Source organism: Ambystoma mexicanum, chromosome 10, assembly GCF_040938575.1.
Source record: "Ambystoma mexicanum isolate Mex_15411 chromosome 10, UKY_AmexF1_1, whole genome shotgun sequence".
Lineage (NCBI taxonomy): Eukaryota > Metazoa > Chordata > Amphibia > Caudata > Ambystomatidae > Ambystoma > Ambystoma mexicanum.
In genome coordinates this window covers 96,719,682-96,737,088 of record NC_090932.1, presented here as the reverse complement: position 1 = coordinate 96,737,088, position 17,407 = coordinate 96,719,682, and the positions used below count along the sequence as shown (strand labels likewise).

At 46.3% G+C, this 17,407-nt stretch overlaps 1 protein-coding gene across 1 annotated transcript in view; it reads left to right on the top strand.

The window, feature by feature from the left end:
• The window catches only part of PSMD1 (proteasome 26S subunit, non-ATPase 1), a 1,063,364-nt gene that overhangs the window by 972,807 nt on the left and 73,150 nt on the right, over positions 1-17,407 (top strand). Inside the window, exons 21-23 of the mRNA XM_069617568.1 lie at positions 15,651-15,743; positions 16,151-16,243; positions 16,854-17,000. Of these exons, the coding sequence (XP_069473669.1) occupies positions 15,651-15,743; positions 16,151-16,243; positions 16,854-17,000 (333 nt within the window). The remainder of the gene's footprint in view (positions 1-15,650; positions 15,744-16,150; positions 16,244-16,853; positions 17,001-17,407) is intronic.

Sequence of the window (17,407 nt, the reverse complement as noted above, 5' to 3'; positions counted from 1 at the left end):
ACCATGCGCCCTGTATTAGATCTGCGCCCAGCTAGCAACTTTGTCAAACCCCAAAAGTTTCGTATGGTGACCTTGCAGGAAGTAATCCCACTGTTATCACAGGGGGATTACATGACAACACTAGACATGAAAGATGCATACTTTCATATTTTAATGTTGCCAGCGCACAGAAAATACCTCAGGTGCAAGATGGAGAACAAACACTATCAGTTCAGAGTACTACCCTTCGGGATAGCATCTGCACCAAGGGTATTTACGAAAGTACTGGCAGTGGCAGCGGCCCACCTGCGCAGATTATCCATCCCGGTTTACCCGTACCTCGACGACTGGCTCATAACAGGGGATTCTTACGAAACATGCTTCTCCAATACCCAAAGGACCGTAGACCTTTTGTCCCAACTGGGCTTCTCCATCAACAAAAAGAAGTCCAGCTTAGACCCCAGCCAAAACAAACAATTCCTAGGGGCTCTAATTCGAACAAAGGACGGCCTCGTCTTCCCCTCCAACGAGAGGGTCCAAAACATGCTGTTTCAGATCCCCCAATATGTGGCAGGTCGAGAGGTGACGGTACGCAAAGCAATGCGCTTGCTAGGGATGATGGCGTCATGTATTTATTTGGTACCTCACGCGCGCCTGCGCATGCGCCCAATGCAAGAGTGGCTCTACAGCCAGTGGTGTCAGGCCAGCGGACAATGGGACGATCTGGTGGTGGTCTCGCAGGCCTTGGTTCTCTCGCTACGGTGGTGGACAAAGGAAAACCTGTTATTAGGGAAAACTTTTGCCACACCCGCAGTGGAAGCCACTCTAACCACAGACGCATCCCTTACAGGATGGGGGGCTCACCTATCCCATCAGACTGCTCACGGAGTGTGGACTCCGAGCTTAGCATCCAAGCATATGAACCTGCTGGAACTATTAGCAGTGTTCAAAGCACTGAAAGCCTTTCAGGAACACTTACAAGGAAAGACAGTGATGGTCCTCACAGACAGCACCACAGGCATGCACTATCTCAACAAGCAAGGGGGCACTCACTCTCCAGGACTGTCCAAGCTGTCCCAGAATATATGGAAGTGGGCTCTCAAACACAACATGTTCCTACTATCACAACATGTACCAGGGGATCTCAATCTGCTAGCAGACAAACTCAGCAGAGACTTCCCCCTACCCAAAGAGTACGAATGGCAATTACACGAAAACATCGTCTTAGACGTCTTCACGCAATGGGGTTTCCCGGAAATAGACCTGTTCGCAACCCTGGAGAACTCACAATGCCAAAGTTACGCCTCCAGGTACCCCCAGAACCAGTCCAAGGGGAACGGTCTGTTGATTCAATGGTCAGGGAAATTTGTTTACGCCTTTCCCCCGACTCCCCTCCTCAACAAAGTGGTGCACAAGATGCACCAAGAGCAGGTTACCATGATACTAGTAGCCCCAATGTGGGCCCGGCAGCCATGGTTCGCTCACTTGATGGAGATGTCCCTATCTCCCCCAATGAAACTTCCCTGCCCGTACAACATGCTGTCACAAGACAAGGGCAGGACACTGCATCCATGCCCTCAGACCATGAACTTAGCAGCCTGGCTCCTGAGATCATAGAATTTGGACATTTACATCTCCCTCAGAGATGTATGGACATCCTCGGGGAAGCCAGAAAACCTAATACTCGCCACTGCTATTCTAGCAAGTGGAAAAGATTTGTAATCTGGTGTAGAAGTAAGAACATCAACCCGGTTGACTGCTCTGCCACTAACATTATTCTGTACTTGACCCATTTACTGGATTCAGGTCTAGTGTTTAATTCCATTAAAGTCCACCTAGCGGCACTTTCTGCATACACCACTTCCCAACTTAAAGTGTCGTGGTGGAAGATACCAGTTATCAAGGCCTTTATGGAAGGGGTAAAGAGAATACACCCCCCGATAGCTAACCCAGCTCCCGGATGGGACTTAAACGTTGTACTTTCTAGACTCATGGGCACTCCTTTCGAACCCATGCACAAGGCAACTCTTAAATACCTCACTCTTAAGACTGCTTTCCTAATAGCTATCACCTCTATTAGGAGAGTAAGTGAACTACAGGCTCTTTCTGTACTAGACCCCTTCGTATCAGTTCACAAGGATAAGGTGGTTCTTCGCACACACCCAAGGTTTGCACCAAAATTCATCTCGAAATTTCATGTAAACCAATCTATAGAACTACCAACGTTCTTTCAAAACCCTTCCAGCTTGGGAGAAAAAAGTCTGCATACACTAGATGTACGCAGAGCTGTCATGTTCTACATGGAAAGAACCAGATCACTGAGACAATCAGTTCTTTGTCTCGGTGGCAGCAGGAAGAGAAGGAGATGCAGTCTCTAAGTCCACTATATCTAGATGGATTGTACAATGCATCACTCTGTTACACTCTTGCTAAGAGAGAACTACCCTTCAAGCCAAGAGCACATTCCACTCGAGGCACTGGGGCTTCCATAGCATTCATTGCAAATGTTCCCCTTGAGTCCATCTGCAAAGCGGCTACCTGGAGTTCTGTGCACACCTTTACAAAACACTACTGTCTAGATGCACACTCTAGATCTGACTCCCAGGTGGGACAGGCAGTATTAAGACATCTTTTCTCTACTGTTCCTTCTCATAACCCACCGCCAACTCCGGGTACTGCTCGCTAGTCTATGCACAGCATGTGATTCTAAGCAGATTAACAAACATCAGAAGACAATGCATTACTTACCGTAAAAGCATTTCTGATGGTTGTATCTGCTTAGATTCACATGCGCCCGCCCTTCCTCCCCGCTCAGATGGAAGGAACATAGACATCCTCTACTATATTTCTCTCTTTTCTGTACTCACTCACGTCTAGAAGGCTCCCTCAGGGCAGAAAAATACAAACAGAGGGACCTCGACGCGTGAGGGATTGTGGGTACAACGCACGTCACTATAGGGATAGTGCTACAGACACGCCTTGTCGACGTCCCCTTTTCGACTACGAAAAACAAAATGCAATACTCCGCAGTGACCACTGGATGTCGGACCTATGCACAGCATGTGAATCTAAGCAGATACAACCATCAGAAATGCTTTTACGGTAAGTAATGCATTGTCATTTAGTGTGTCTTTATCAAGTACAGCTGCACCTCCTCCTCTTGATGTGTCTCTATCCTTTCTAAAGATGGTGTATCCCTCTGGGATATCTAGAGATAACTGAGGGCCTGAGGCTGAGTGTAACCAGGTTTCAGTAACTGCTAGCAAATCCAGGTCATTAGATGTGATGACGTCTGCAATGTCTAGAGCGTGTACAGTGATAGATCTGGCATTAATGAGAGCCCCTTTTAATGTTTCATGTTGGCAGAGGCTGTGTTCGGGGCATCTTTGTGGAATGGAGGGGCGAGAGTGTGGCGGGGTTTTGGGGCTAGGGAGTTAGCTGTCGGGGGTTTCTGTGCATGGATGGTTGAGACAGCAAGCGTGTGCCTCTGTCTTGTTCTAGTGGAAAGGCTGTGAAGTCTTGCGAATTTGTCTGGTGGCAGCATGGTTAGTAGGTAGTCATTGGTGTGGGAGTGTGGTCTGGTTGAGCCTTTGAAAGCATAGTGACGGTTGGTCAATGGGGGAAGGGCAGGGAAAGGCACCGTTTTGTTAAGAAAGGGAGTGGGGCAGGGGATAGTGTGATGACTGCAGTGTAGGCGAGCTAGGCCTTTTCCTATTTGGATATAGGCGCCTGCGGAACAGGGCAAGTCCGTTGTAAGGACGTGGTGTGGGGATTTCCTCAGATGGAGGTTGACTACTAATAGTAGTATTGAGAGAGTGAGCAGTACTGAGGAGGCTGACATGTCACTCGGTATGGCTATTGCGCAGCAATAGGCAGCTCAGTAATTGGGTAAGCAATGGTCAACGCAATAGAATGTTCAGCACTAGGCAACTCAATAGGCAGTACAATTGGTGGCTAGGCCGTGAACAAGAAAAGACAATTCAATTGATGGATAGGCAATGGGCAGCTCAATGTGCAATACAATTGACGACTAGGCAGTGGGAAGCATTGCAACTGGATTGGGCAGTACAATTAATGGCTTGGCAGTGAACAACAATAGGCAATTCTTTAGAAGGATAGGCTAGACAGCATAATAGGCAATTCACATGACTGCTAAGCAGTGGGCAGCACAATTAAGCACAATGCAGTACAAACACAGTGCAATGGGCAGATATGTTAGTAACGTGGCAGGAGTCAGGATGGTGATTTAATTGATGGATAGGGCATGGGCAACACTAGGCAGCTCAATAAGCAGTACAATTGCCGGCTAGGCAGTGAACAACAAAAGGCATTTCAATGAATGTACCGGCAGTGGCAACACAATTAAGCACAATGCAGTACAAACACAGTGCTATGGGCAGATCGGTTAGTAACGTGGCAAGAGTCAGGGCAGGCATGGGTACAATTATGATGGCCAGGTTAGGCATCCATGCATACCAATGTTCCATTTGCGAGTTGGCCAATGCAAGGTAGTGTCAGCATCCTGTTAACGAAGGTTTAAGCGGTGGCTAAGCAGATGGGAATGGCTGCAGTAGCTGGCCAGCTTTGCCTTTACAGCGAGGTAAAGGTAAGGTGGAACAGCATGATGTAACATTAGGTAGGGCGTTGCAGGAAACAGGCACATATGGGCAATTTAGGGGAGATAGGTGAGCAGTTGCAGATATAGGCGTACTCACTTAGAGCTGGTGCGGCGAGGGGTGGCAGCGTGACTGACCAGCGGACTGCCACAGACAGGCTTACTCTAACTGACTGATAAATTAATAATTGTTTACTCAAGAAACCTTGTGTGTAAGAGTTTATTTGAATACTTGTCACAGTGAATCTCTGTGTAAACTCCCCTACAGCTCACATTGCCCCTCTTGAGATAAGTCTGGCTGCTCAACACGCTACCAACCTGTGTAGTACAGACTTATACCAAAGGTTGGGTTCCTATTGCCAGGAGGTCAGGGTTACTGTAGTGCACCCAAACCAAAGGGTACTGCATACAATCTTGCCTAACAGTATTTAACACCCGCCGGTCCTTTTGCTGGCAATCCTTTACCCCATCCTCTCAAGGTCCCCAACAAATGGGAGGGTCTCCCTGGTATTCCGGCCAGGGCACTCACAGCAACTTTCAAACCCTTGACAGCTGGGATTCCAGTGTGGCAAGAGTAGGGGGTGAAACCCAGCAGCCAGAGGCTCCCCTGCGCCAGCCAATAAATGACTTGGTGGTGCAGGTCCCTTATCATGTTTCCCCGGTAGGGGAACGATTTGCACCTTTCACCCACACATGGGATGGCCTCACCTCGGATCAGTAGGTCCTCAAAACCATCAGTGACGACTATTGTATAGAATTCCTGCAGCCACGCCGATACCACCCACCGAAAAGCAGACAGCTGTCGCCAGAACCTCTACACATCCTAGTAGAAGTCGTCTAGATCCTGCTGCAGAAGAGAGCGATCAAGGTCGTTCCAAATCTTATGTAAACAAGGGTATTTATTCAAAATGCTTCCGATGAGAAACCAAAGGGTGTCTCACGGCTCAGTCCCATGGGAACTGTCATCCAGTTGGCCAGGACACGGCCATCGCCTTTGGATCCAGTACCTGGGGGTGGACCAGTGCAGGAGGATTACCTGGATGAGAGGTCCACAGGAAGTGGGGCACCCGGAGGAGTGACACAGTATCCCCTTTCCCATTTTAAACCTATAAAGCTATAAACCCTGCATGTCCCATGTACTATCTAGGAACAAATCCCCCCCACCCCCGTTTCCTACACACAGTCTGCTGCACGGACAAAACGCTTCAGGGAAACACTCACACACAGCCAGTTTGTTTGACATGTGCCAAATTCAGGGTCAGGCAGTTAACCTTAATGACTCGCACCTGAATCCTGTTATCTTTCCCCACTGCGATAAAAGGCGGAGCATGAGAGCACCTGAAGAGCGAGGCAAATCACACGAGCAAGGCGAGAAGGGCAACCGAAGCGATGTGATTGACAGCTTAGGCCGTGCATGATTGGGAGAAACCTGCTTAAAGGGTGAGGGTTTTGGGACTGGGATCAGTCGACCACTGGGAAGAACACTGGACGAAGAAACCGTGAACGAAGTTTGCTTCATCGTCCTGGACCTTTGAATTGCCCGGTGAAGCCCTGCTACTGCGCTGAAACTCCTTTTTCTGTTCGAGAAGAGAAGCTCCGGCGGAATGGACGACTTCTTCCTTTGGGTTAGTGGGACCAACTAAGCCTCAGACGAAGTCCACTGGACCATCTTCCCTGATTGGCTGTACTTCTTCGCTGCTGCAAGAACCGAGTTCCAGGGGTCGAGAAATATGTAGTCAAGTGAAACGACTGCAATCGGGCCAGAAGCTCCAGGAGTCTCCTAAGGACCCTCCAGAGCAGGATGACCAGAGCTTGAGTCCCCTCACCAGAGTGCAGGACTCAAGGAGTGAAGGAAGCCCAACCGGTATCCGAGCTCTGCGGTGGTGCTGTTTACCGTGTGCTGAAACCGCAAAGTGCAGCTGACCCGAAAACAGCCTGTAGCTGCCAACGACCTCCAAAGTGCTGCCGCAGGAGTCCTCCAGACGTCCTCCCTCTTGTCCCCACGACTGAGGCTCAGCAACTCGGGATCTGCATCGCTGCAACAGGATAAAATACAGCTGGACACTGTTTAGACTTTGGGTACTTACCTCAGTGTCTTGTTTAGCTGTGCTCTTCTTCTCAGTTGACACTTGCATTGGCTTACCTTAGAGTTGATCCTAACTCTGCTTTTTACAAGTGTAACAGCTTGTGACCCTACAAGTGATTTCAACAAAACTCTCTAACTTTGCAAGACTTTTATTATCTAAGAAGTGCCTCCGCTCCATAGACTGTGCTCCAATTGACTTTGTCTGACCTGGCTCCCTGCAGACTCTTCTAGTCCAGTGACTTTGATATTTCTGTCCATGAGGTGTGATAATCTGTTTTTAGACTGTTGTTGCTAGGAAAGGTTTTGTCTAGACTTCATTGGAAGATTTAAGTATACTCACATGTCCTGAGAACCTGTTTAACCTTTTTCCCTTCCTTTAACCTTTGCTTTCTGCCAACCTCAGAATCTGCAAAGTATAACTAGTGATATATAAATGCCATTACTGTCCTTGTGAATGAAGTGTGTAATAAGCATATCAAGAGTATACACTGAGGCTGATTCAGAAATGTATTCTTAAAGTATATTTGATTTTTACATATCGTGCCCTTTTTAAAGAACGCTTATTTAAAAATTGATTTTTAAATAAATAACTATAACTGAAAGTGTAAGTGTTACTTGGATTTGCTAATTTCATTGCTACAGCTCTACAGCTCTCATTTACCCCTCTTGAGATATAGGCCTAGCTGCTCAGTCACACTACCAACTTGTGTAGTACAGCCCTATGCCAAAAGGTGGGTTACCTAATACCAAATAGTCAAGTGTTGTGTAGTCTCACACAGTGTTACTACATAGTTACAGGTAAGTAACTTGTTCCATTTCTAAACTCTGACCTGGTGGGCAGAGGTTTAGGATGCCACCCTAGTTATGTGGAACAGGAGAACCTTCTGCACAAGCCAGACCTATCACTGTATCTTGGCAAGTGGTCAAGAGTAAGTCTCAGGAGGGGTGAGAGTGATCGGAAGCCCACAATGAGCACACACAGTAAAACGCCACAGAATACGCTTGGACAAGTGTATATAAAAATACACCTACATTTATTACAGGCCTTAATAATTAAACACAAACCACAGTAATAATAAAAACAGGTACCACACACGCCTTTCATTATTTAACATGTATACAGTTAAGCTTTGCCTAATACGATAAAAAGGGCAAAACACAGCCACAACCTGCAACAGAAGGGTGGGTTAACACAAATATAGCATTAGGCAGTTCTTCAGAATCAATCCCTAACTTAAGCAGTCCAGCCCTACGAAGTAGTGAGCCTTATGCTCAAAAGTACGGTAGTGCATTGAAAACGCATGGTCATGCGTAATGAGAGAAAGCAAGTCCTCTTCAAATAGCTGTAGCAGTTCAGGAAGGGGCTTGAGGTGATGAATTGCATCCTACTATTCGAGGAAGGTCTGCCCTTGCAGGCCGACAGACTTTGGAGTTTCGGGAATAGCTAGGGAGCGCAGGCAAGCCCAGCTAAGGTGAGTATCTTTTTTGGAATTCCCGTGCGTAAAGAACAATGGCTGTGCCAGAGGTCCACCGTTAAGTGATGCAGGTACTCGCCGACCCTCGACACAGTCCGGGCCACACTTTGCCGGTCTAGGCCAGGTCGCTTGTAGGTTCAACCCCTGCAGTTGCACATCACTCCGGCTATCAGCAGCTGCGGAATATGACATCGTCCGTGGCAGGACAGTAGCCATTTCTCAGGGCTCGGTGAAGAATTGATGACAGTTCCAGTGCAGCATGTCTAAGGGCACAGGCGGGCAGGTAGGCAAGGATCCTACGACTGGCACCACAGCAGGGCAACACACGACCCGCAAATGCTTGCGGCGTGGCACACTTAAATCTCGACCCAGAGGAGCCAGGACTACACATTTTGGCGGAAGATGGCCCAGGATCACACACTGGCAATTCCTTAAATATTGAGTGTCAACTCGAGACGGCGGCACCCCTAGGCGATACCCCAGGTTTGAGCTGGTCAGTTTGCTAGATGGCCCAGGAACACTTCTGAAGAGTCTTTATTGGAGGGTAATCGGGAGGTGCAGAGAGTAGTTGTTCCCACTACTCCAAAGGGTCAAAGCGTCCTTACAAGCCTTCAATGATCGATGCAAAAACTAAGGTTCGAGGGGACAACGCGAGCCCACGGTGCCAAACCTCCCAGCACGTCTCCAACGGGTCCACGGGTCTGGTTTAGCGTTTCATGATACTTGTCTCATTCTGTAGTTCGGTGTGAACTTCAGGTGATCGACCTGTAATGGATGTAATGGATGCAGAGCCCCTTCTCTTATCCAGGATTCATTTTGCGCTTCAATCTGAGATAGCCAATCGAAGATCTTCCTCTTGCATTCACGGCAGACGTGGGCCAATCATGGACCACAGTGGTTCCAGTCCTTCAGGCATACCAGATATACTGGCACCAGTAATGCGGATTGGGACCAGACAGTCCCAATCTTCTTTCTGGGCACTAGCACACGTGACATGCAGGAGCCCTCGAAAGTTGCTTTTTTTGCGGGAGGCTGCATGCCCAAATAAGGAATTCCTGGGTCTGCTCGACCTGGGGGAAGGCAAAGGGACAAAATGGCCAAAGGACAGAACAAGACTTTGTGGCACGCACATTTTCTGCCAAAAGGACCCCTATGCATGGTACTGTAAGGCACTTGGCATATAGATCAAAAGTTACCAACTAATGGCAACCTAGTCAAAGACTAAGGGAAACGTAGTTTCCCAGTGCTGGCAGTGTGAAGGATGTGTCAGTTTCCCCATAACAGATCAGCAAAAGCACAGCTGAAGGCTGTGCTCTACTGGAAAAAGTCAGGTTAGGTAAGCCAAGCAAAATGTTTGGGGGAGGCGGGGGTTAACAAATGGAGGGAAAATTGCACCTAAGGGAAATCTTTCCTAACTTGCGGGGGAACCGCCTTTCCGCCTCTGTGGCCCCAGACCCAACTGGTCACGGATGTATCAATGAAGGGTTAGGCCTTTGGTTACCAATGGAGAGCCGGTGGCATATCAACAGCTTTGCTTTGCTGGTCATCAGGTTAGCCCCGATGGCCTTTGCACCCTCCCTCAAAGAGTAGCACATCCTTGTTATGACTGACAAAACAGTGGCTGTGCACTACCTCATCAAACAGGGGTGTTGATGTTAAACAAATGAAATAAAGAATATAATTACAAAAAACAAACGTGGGGGGTGTTCAGTCCGCCCCTCTCTCCTTTGCAAGGAGGCACTGCAACTATGGTTCTGGTTGCTGGAGAACCAGAGCTCTGCTTCAGATGTTCATCTAGCAGGAACAGAGAATGGGTTGGTGGACCCTCTGAGCAGGCAGAGCACAAGTGGGAAGTATGCCAGGAAATTCTCGAGATCTTCGCTCAGTGGGGTACCCAGACAGTAGATCTGTTTGCCATGAGGTCCAACTCGAAGTGCAGACAGTTTTGCTCAAGGGAATTCCCAGCGACAGGCACACTGGAGGATGCATTGCTTCGACTTCCACTATGTCTTGCCTCCAATACCGGTCACCCGTGCGTTCCAAAGAGGTTGAGGAAATTTAGAGCCACCATGATCTTGATTGACTGGATTGGGTGTACTGGCTGCATGCAGACCATCTACTAGATCTCTGTACGTGTGCAGATGGAGAAGATTTGTGGTGTAAGGAGCACAGGATAGAACCCATTGCTTTTCCCACCACTGTGGTGATGGAGTGCCTTCTATTGCTAAACTCCTCAGGCCTTCAGGTTGGCACAGTCAAATGATACTTGGCGGCTTGGTCTATTTTTAAGATTTCTCTGAATCAATGATCCTTCTTCATGATCCTGGTTATGACCCAATTCCTGAAGGGCCTTGTAAATAGTTTTCCGCCTACCCCATTTGTGGTGCCAGACTGGGACCTAAACATTGTTCTCACATTCTTGATGGCTGCTACGTTTGTTCCTATGCATTTGTTAGGTGGATTTTCCTTCTTGAGTGAAAATCTACCCACAGTGTGTGTCCCCCAGCTTTTTTGCTGTACTTTGGATTTTTGTACTAATTCTCCTGAGCGAGTGGGAACCTTTTTCCACACATTCATTCTTTTACCTTGGGAGCCCTTTTTACCCCTTTTTGTTACTTCTTAATGGAGTTCTGCTTTCCTCCATATTTGTGAAATCAGCACACTGCACGTTAAGTCTAGCGCTGAGAGGAAACATTGTCTCCCTTTTCTCACTTTCCCAGTAACCTTTAGTTACTGTTGCAAGTTCATCTGACAGGCTGGTGGCAGTGTACCTTTTTGCATGACTTTTTGTGGAATTTTGTCACAGGCTGCCATCACAGCTGCAGCAATGTTCACTGGTGACCATTTGTATAAAATGGTGGCTGTACTTTTCTAATCCCTGTTCATGATGACTTGTTCTTACTTGAGCCTTTGTCTACCTTCCTGGGCGGGTGTCGGTCTTGATGGGTCTTTTGTCTTTGGCAGGCTTCCCTTGGAAAGACTGCTAAGGCTCTTTGAGTGCCTGAAAACACAGGAAGTTGGGGAGGTTACGGAAACGCCCTGGTCTTTGTTCTGCAGTGCATCTGCCTGGAACCAGTTTTATGCTGGGAGGTTGGCTCTCCCCGTTGGACAGCCAATCCCCAAGTTTGAATGAATGCATACCTGTTATCGGTTGGCTCAGCCAGTTTTGCTGCATAAAAGACTAGGCTCCTGGAGCAGAAAATGAGTCGACCAGGAAGGAAACGACTTCTTCCCTTGGACTGGTGCGCCTAACCAGTCCCAAGACAAACTGCATTTTTTGCCTTCCATGGAAGAGCTGCAACCTCCTTGCCCTGCAATTCGCCAATGCCTGGGGTTCTGTGCCATTTTGCGGTGCAACGTCTTCGAATCATAATTTCATCTGAAACTTGGCAGCAGTCTTCCTGGAACTCCAGAGGCTGAGTCTGGCTCCTGATACTCCCCTCAGCAGAGACTAGTACTGAGAACTAGAGCAAAGTCTACTGCACGACAACCGTCCTTCAAACGAGCCTTGAAAAAAGCACCAACAAGCCAGTGCTGCGAAGATCTTCTGCTGGACATCCAGCTACTTGAGAGCATCTATCAAATCTATTGCAAGTTCTTTTCTATAGTCCCCAAGGCCTAGAATCCTGAACCAGGGTCTGCTGTCGCCTCTCCTTGGGGGGTGGGGGGAATCATCCTGCTGCAGTAGCTTCTTCATTGATAATGTACTCTTCAGACCCTAATAGTTACCTTTGGCCTGCTTTGTTATTCCTGTGCCTTGGAGGGTTGCAATTAAGCTGTTACTTGCATCCCCTCCTAGGCCTGCATTGAGCTACATTTGGGTGGACAACCCTTTGCTCTTTAACCAAAGAAACCTACTGCTACTCACGTGTAAACTTGAAGAAACCTTCATAGACTCTGCTGTGACCTGTTTTCCCTTCCTCTGCCCTTGGTCACTGGACCCCGAGTGCCACCCTTGACTCTGTGAGGCTCATCTGGAACAGGTTTGCACTTCTTAAGATGGTTAGGCAGGGGTTACTAAAGGTGTAAAAGGTGGTCTAAAGTTTGCACAGTTCAGATGTTTGTTACTTTTGTGTTGCCTTGTAACTGTTCTAAAGTATCTTTTATCCTTTGGCTATTGCAAGTATTCTGTATTTAATGTTACTGTGTGATATTTCTTACCTTACTTATAAGCTTCTGTGTATATAAAATAAATGCTTATTTTTATATAACATCTAGTCAATTAATGTTTCCTTGAACTAAGTGTGTACTCTTATTGTGTGTCTCACTACAACCTTCATCCCTCCTAAACTAAGCCTGGCTGCTCGGCCATTGCTACCAAACATTTGGGTAGTTCAGGCTAAACCTAAGGGGTGTCCCCCTGTTAATCCAAGGTGGGCTTTCACAGACAGGACTTTGACATAATCCCCTAACAGCATTCATGTCCTGTCAGGCTGCTTACAGGACTTACTCACAGTGCGGCCTGGATTCTTTCCTAAAGTGGTCTCCGAACTCCATGTGTCTGAGTATCGATTTGCCAGTGTTATACCCACTTGCACATCCTTCTAAAGATGAGGAGAGGCTGCACAGGTTGGACCCGAAAACAGACAATCTCTCGATGGATAACTCTTTTCATTGCAATGTGTTAGCAGAGAGCCGGGAAATATCTGCTACCAGGCAACTCTTTAAACACTGGTATACTTTTCAAGACAGAATCCTTTACTTATCCAGTCCTTCCCTATTCTATTGCATGAGTTCACTCGTGGGCAGAAGAGCAACCCTAGTGGTCTAGGAGCCAGCTGTAGGCAGGGTGAGATAGGATTCAGATGCATAAAAAGTCAGAGTTCCTGTGGAAGACTGTTCAAACAAGTAAGTATTTCACTTTAAAGTTAGTTAGGGTCCAAGGATCTCGGAGAAGACATCCTAGGAGGATTCCAGCAGGGGCCTGGGTGAACTGGATGAGAGGACTCCCAATTAAAAGAACACCCCAAAGCTTTACAGAAAACACAAAGGCTTGAGGTAAGTATGTACCTCAACCAACACAGTACCTTAGCACAGAAGAAGAGTTGCAACAAGAAGACTTCAGGATCTGCAGCCAAAAGCCCAGTCGGTGAATTCCTTGTCATGAAGACGGGACACTGGAAGGGCTTCTGCAGCAGGGGATCAACAGGGAAGGCTCCAGGCAAGAGTTTCTTTGTGGCTTGGTTCGGCTCTGTGGGTTTTGGCGCCCTTTTCAGGAGCCAGAAGACAGAATATCACTGATTGGATTTGTCGCTAATATGGTCCAGCAATTTGGTGAGGGGACTTCAAGGACTGGAATCACGTCTCTGGAGGTCCAGCACAATGCCACCAACATAAGAGCTCGATTCTGAAGATCCTGCACTGCACGATGGCTCGAGGTCCCAGGTTATTGGTGTATTGCAGCCCCACAAGGTCACAGCATGATTTGGGATGGCTCAAAGTGCAGGTCTTCTTGCGTCTAGTGAATCTCACAGGCTCTAGGTCGGGGTTGTTGTTTTCTGAGTCCCCTGGTTGCTTGTAACAAAGGGTAACTGCAGGCTCTGGTTACACAGCAGGCGCTCTAGTCTCTGGAAATTGTCTCAACCTGTTTTCTTCATCTTCTCTTCGGATTCAGGTCCAGTGGTCGACTTGTCAGCAGCTTCCAGGTTCAGAGTATTTATAAGGTTCTACAGCACAACTGCTGCATTCTCTCCCTGCGTTTTACAGAACGGGGCGGTCTGGCTGTCCAGTCAGTACAGCCAGCCTGCCTCTAGGCGTTTGTTCCTTTCAGGCAAGGTGAAAGTCAAAGGGCTGAGTTTTGGACTCCTCCCTCGCTTCCTGCCTTTCCAGATACTCTGGAGCCTGGTCATGGAATCCACAGGATTCCCACCAAAGACAAAAAAAACACTGAGGCTGCTCCCGCCTAGAACGGCAGGTGAAGACCTCAGAAACAGCAAGCCCACAAGAAATGGCGAAAAAAGGAGCCCGCCATTTTGCAGTACTGAGGCTCAATTAACAGACTAAATTGAAAGATTAAGTCATAAAGGTAAAACCACTGCCACCAGCCATTCATGTAAAACTTGCAATTGTAACAAAATGTTACCAGGTTAGTAAGAAAGGGGATTGTATCCCCCTGGCATTTCACGTAAGGTTGGGGTGTGCTGGCTTACTATACAAGTACATGAAAGAGAAATTAACAGGGGGCCCATAGGGGCAACCAAGCCTATGCCAAAAAGTTGTAGGAAACTATAACTTCAACCATATACTACGGAGAGATATAAAAAGGTCACCCTTAAAAAGACTAAAGGATTAGACGAGAGGGGAAAAAGATTCCTTCACCTAGGGACAAGGTAAAATAGTTAACTAGTCAAAGCAAAATGTTCTGGGGTTGACGCAGGTCAGGAAGATGTATCATTGATATGAGCATCTTACCTAACACTTTCTAAAAATTCCCTCAATCTGTATTTCCACTGATTTGAAAAGCAACTGTAATAGTTTATTACACCATTAAGTTTTACTCACCTTGTATAACTGAGGGTTATCCTAAATGTGGTTACAGGTTCATACTGTTGCGTGAATTTGTGTTCCACTATTCAGAAAAGTATCCTGGTAACAGGATTGGTGTCTACTAAGTGATTCTTTAACTGAGTGTTACTGCATGACTAACCGGGTCTATTACCCTTGAATTACTGACTGTATTCAAAAAGTTTGTGTAACCTGGGTTTACTCCCCAAGAATAACTGATTGCATTGGCTAGGTTATACTTTGGGTTGTATCCCTTAAGTATTGAGTTGTTTTTTTATAATTGTGTTTATATATATATATATATATAATGTGATAGTACATATTTACCCAAGATTCATTTGGCCTACTTGTATTTAAATAAACCATTTATTTTTTACAGTACATAGTGTTTCAGTGTTTCTTTCGACCCTATGTATGCTACAATTTCTTTGTGCCAAGCTACAGCCCTCTCTCCCTCCCAAGATAAGCCTGGCTGCTCTGTCCATGCTACTTCATTCTCAGATGGTACAGCCTTATACTAATAGTGGAGCTTATGTACTGCCTCAGATGTATGGTTTCATGAAGTCTTGGCAGGACTTCAGAAAAACTGTCCTAACAGTCTGGAGTCGACGAGTAGCAGGGTCGAGTCGTAGAATGCCCCCTGGCAAAAAAGGTACCTAGCTGCTGACACTAGAATGAATATCTATCTGATGAGGAATCTGCGGGAGAAGAATCCATAGAAAGAAAGTTACTGGTAAGTAGTTTCTCCATCTATTGCTTGCAACCTTGTCTTTCCTATAGGATAGATGATTTCACCTCCCTCACCCGAGAATTGTGGTAAAATCTCCCTAACCGCTTCCTAACTGAACATGCATCATAAACTCTAGAAGGTTCTGATACTTAAATTGTCTTTACGCTGTCCTGCACTACGGCTTTACATCTGCACTGCACTTAGAAGAAATGCTTACACCCACCTTGTGAATAATATCTTGTTTGCATTCTTACCTTTCAGATGCCAAAAGTGCAGTACAAATCCAACTGCAAGCCATCCACCTTTGCATACCCAGCGCCTTTGGAGGTCCCAAAGGAGAAAGAGAAGGAAAAGGTTGGTTGCTTTAAGTAAACCCTGAATATTTAGAGGTGTCTTCATTGATGAGGCACTGGGCTTTGCATTTTGGAGCAAAAGGGTAGAGTTAGGAACTTTGTAGTTAATGGGCAGAAAGCATTTAAAAGGAATGTTAAAACAGCCCTTGTGTGGGTGAAAGCTGTAAGTCAACCCTATCTCCGAGAGGACAAATGGTCTGAAACATTTTTGAACGCTTGTAGAAGAAAGTTGGGTAGAGGGAGGTTCATAGAAACGAGGGACATTTGCTCTTTATCTTTTCTGGTATAACACTTGAAGATCGCTTTGGGTACCTATTGCCGCTCACAAGAAGACTTATAAACATACAGGGGAAAATGGAAGGAGACCTTATAGGGCTACATTTCCAATGTCTTATTTCCCATACACAGGTTTCCACAGCTGTGCTGTCCATCACCGCAAAAGCCAAGAAGAAGGAGAAGGAAAAAGAGAAGGAGAAGAAGGAAGAAGAGAAGATGGAAGTGGTAGGTGAAAGGGGACATATAACTGTCAGAAATGGGAAAAGACTTAACTTTTAGCTTTTAATGATACAAGTCCCACATTCTATGTACAGTACAGTTTAATAGAGAAAAGACTAGAGCATGGTTTGGATGAGTTGTTCCATCGTTGTAAACTTTTCTTCCTTGGATTTGCATCTTGCTGGGAACATGAGCAGTCTCCATGTGAAATGAGGGACCGTGGCTTGTGTTGTCAAAGGATAGTTAGTGTAGCATAAGCAATCTGAGGGAAAGATATCTAATTTTTATGGAATTTCCATGATTTCCAATTTTACATTGAAACCCTTCTGTGGTCGTAGTTATTGCAATCTCTGGTTATGCTGCATCACACATGTATTTATTGCAGGATACACACTGACTCAGCGTGCACAATGGAGATTGCTATCTTAAACTATCTCTTATAAGGAGGTACCTTTTAAAAAATATATATATATAATAATTGCTAAAGTACTACTTGACCAACACATGACAAGTTACATGAAACAGTTTATTGCAAACTGTGTTCTTAAATGTTGATTCCAGAATTGCAGATTGTTAGGGGGTATTCTTAAGTGATTACCATTTGTTCCCCTCCAAGGACGAGACTGAGAAAAAGGATGAAAAGGAAAAGAAAAAGGAGCCAGAGCCAAATTTCCAACTGCTGGAGAACCCAGCCCGAGTTATGCCTGCCCAGCTCAAGGTCCTGAGTATAGCAGAGAGCTGCCGCTATCAGCCCTTCAAAACAGTGAGTCAACCATGCTGTTTGGAGATCTTGCAATTTGTGATTGTGGGTTTTAAGAGTTGTCTAAGGCTGGGCCAGCGCATGAGACCATACAAAGCGCCTCTATAAGGTTTCTCTCTGTCGAGGTGCATAATATTAGTGCTATATGATCTGATACTGTATAAATAGACCCGATTGTTTAGTGCAAATGTTTCCTTCATGATAACATTAGACTTCTGGTTGTTTGACCATGGGCACCCACTGCCATTGCTGAAAATGGCTTTTAAAAGCCTTTGTTCCAGAAATCTATTGTTTACCGGGTGTGGCGAATCATTCAACAATCATTCAATTAGTCAACTAGACGGAGTACACCATTTACTTAAAATGTCATATTATCCGTAGCCCTGTTCCTGCTTATTGGCCACAGTATT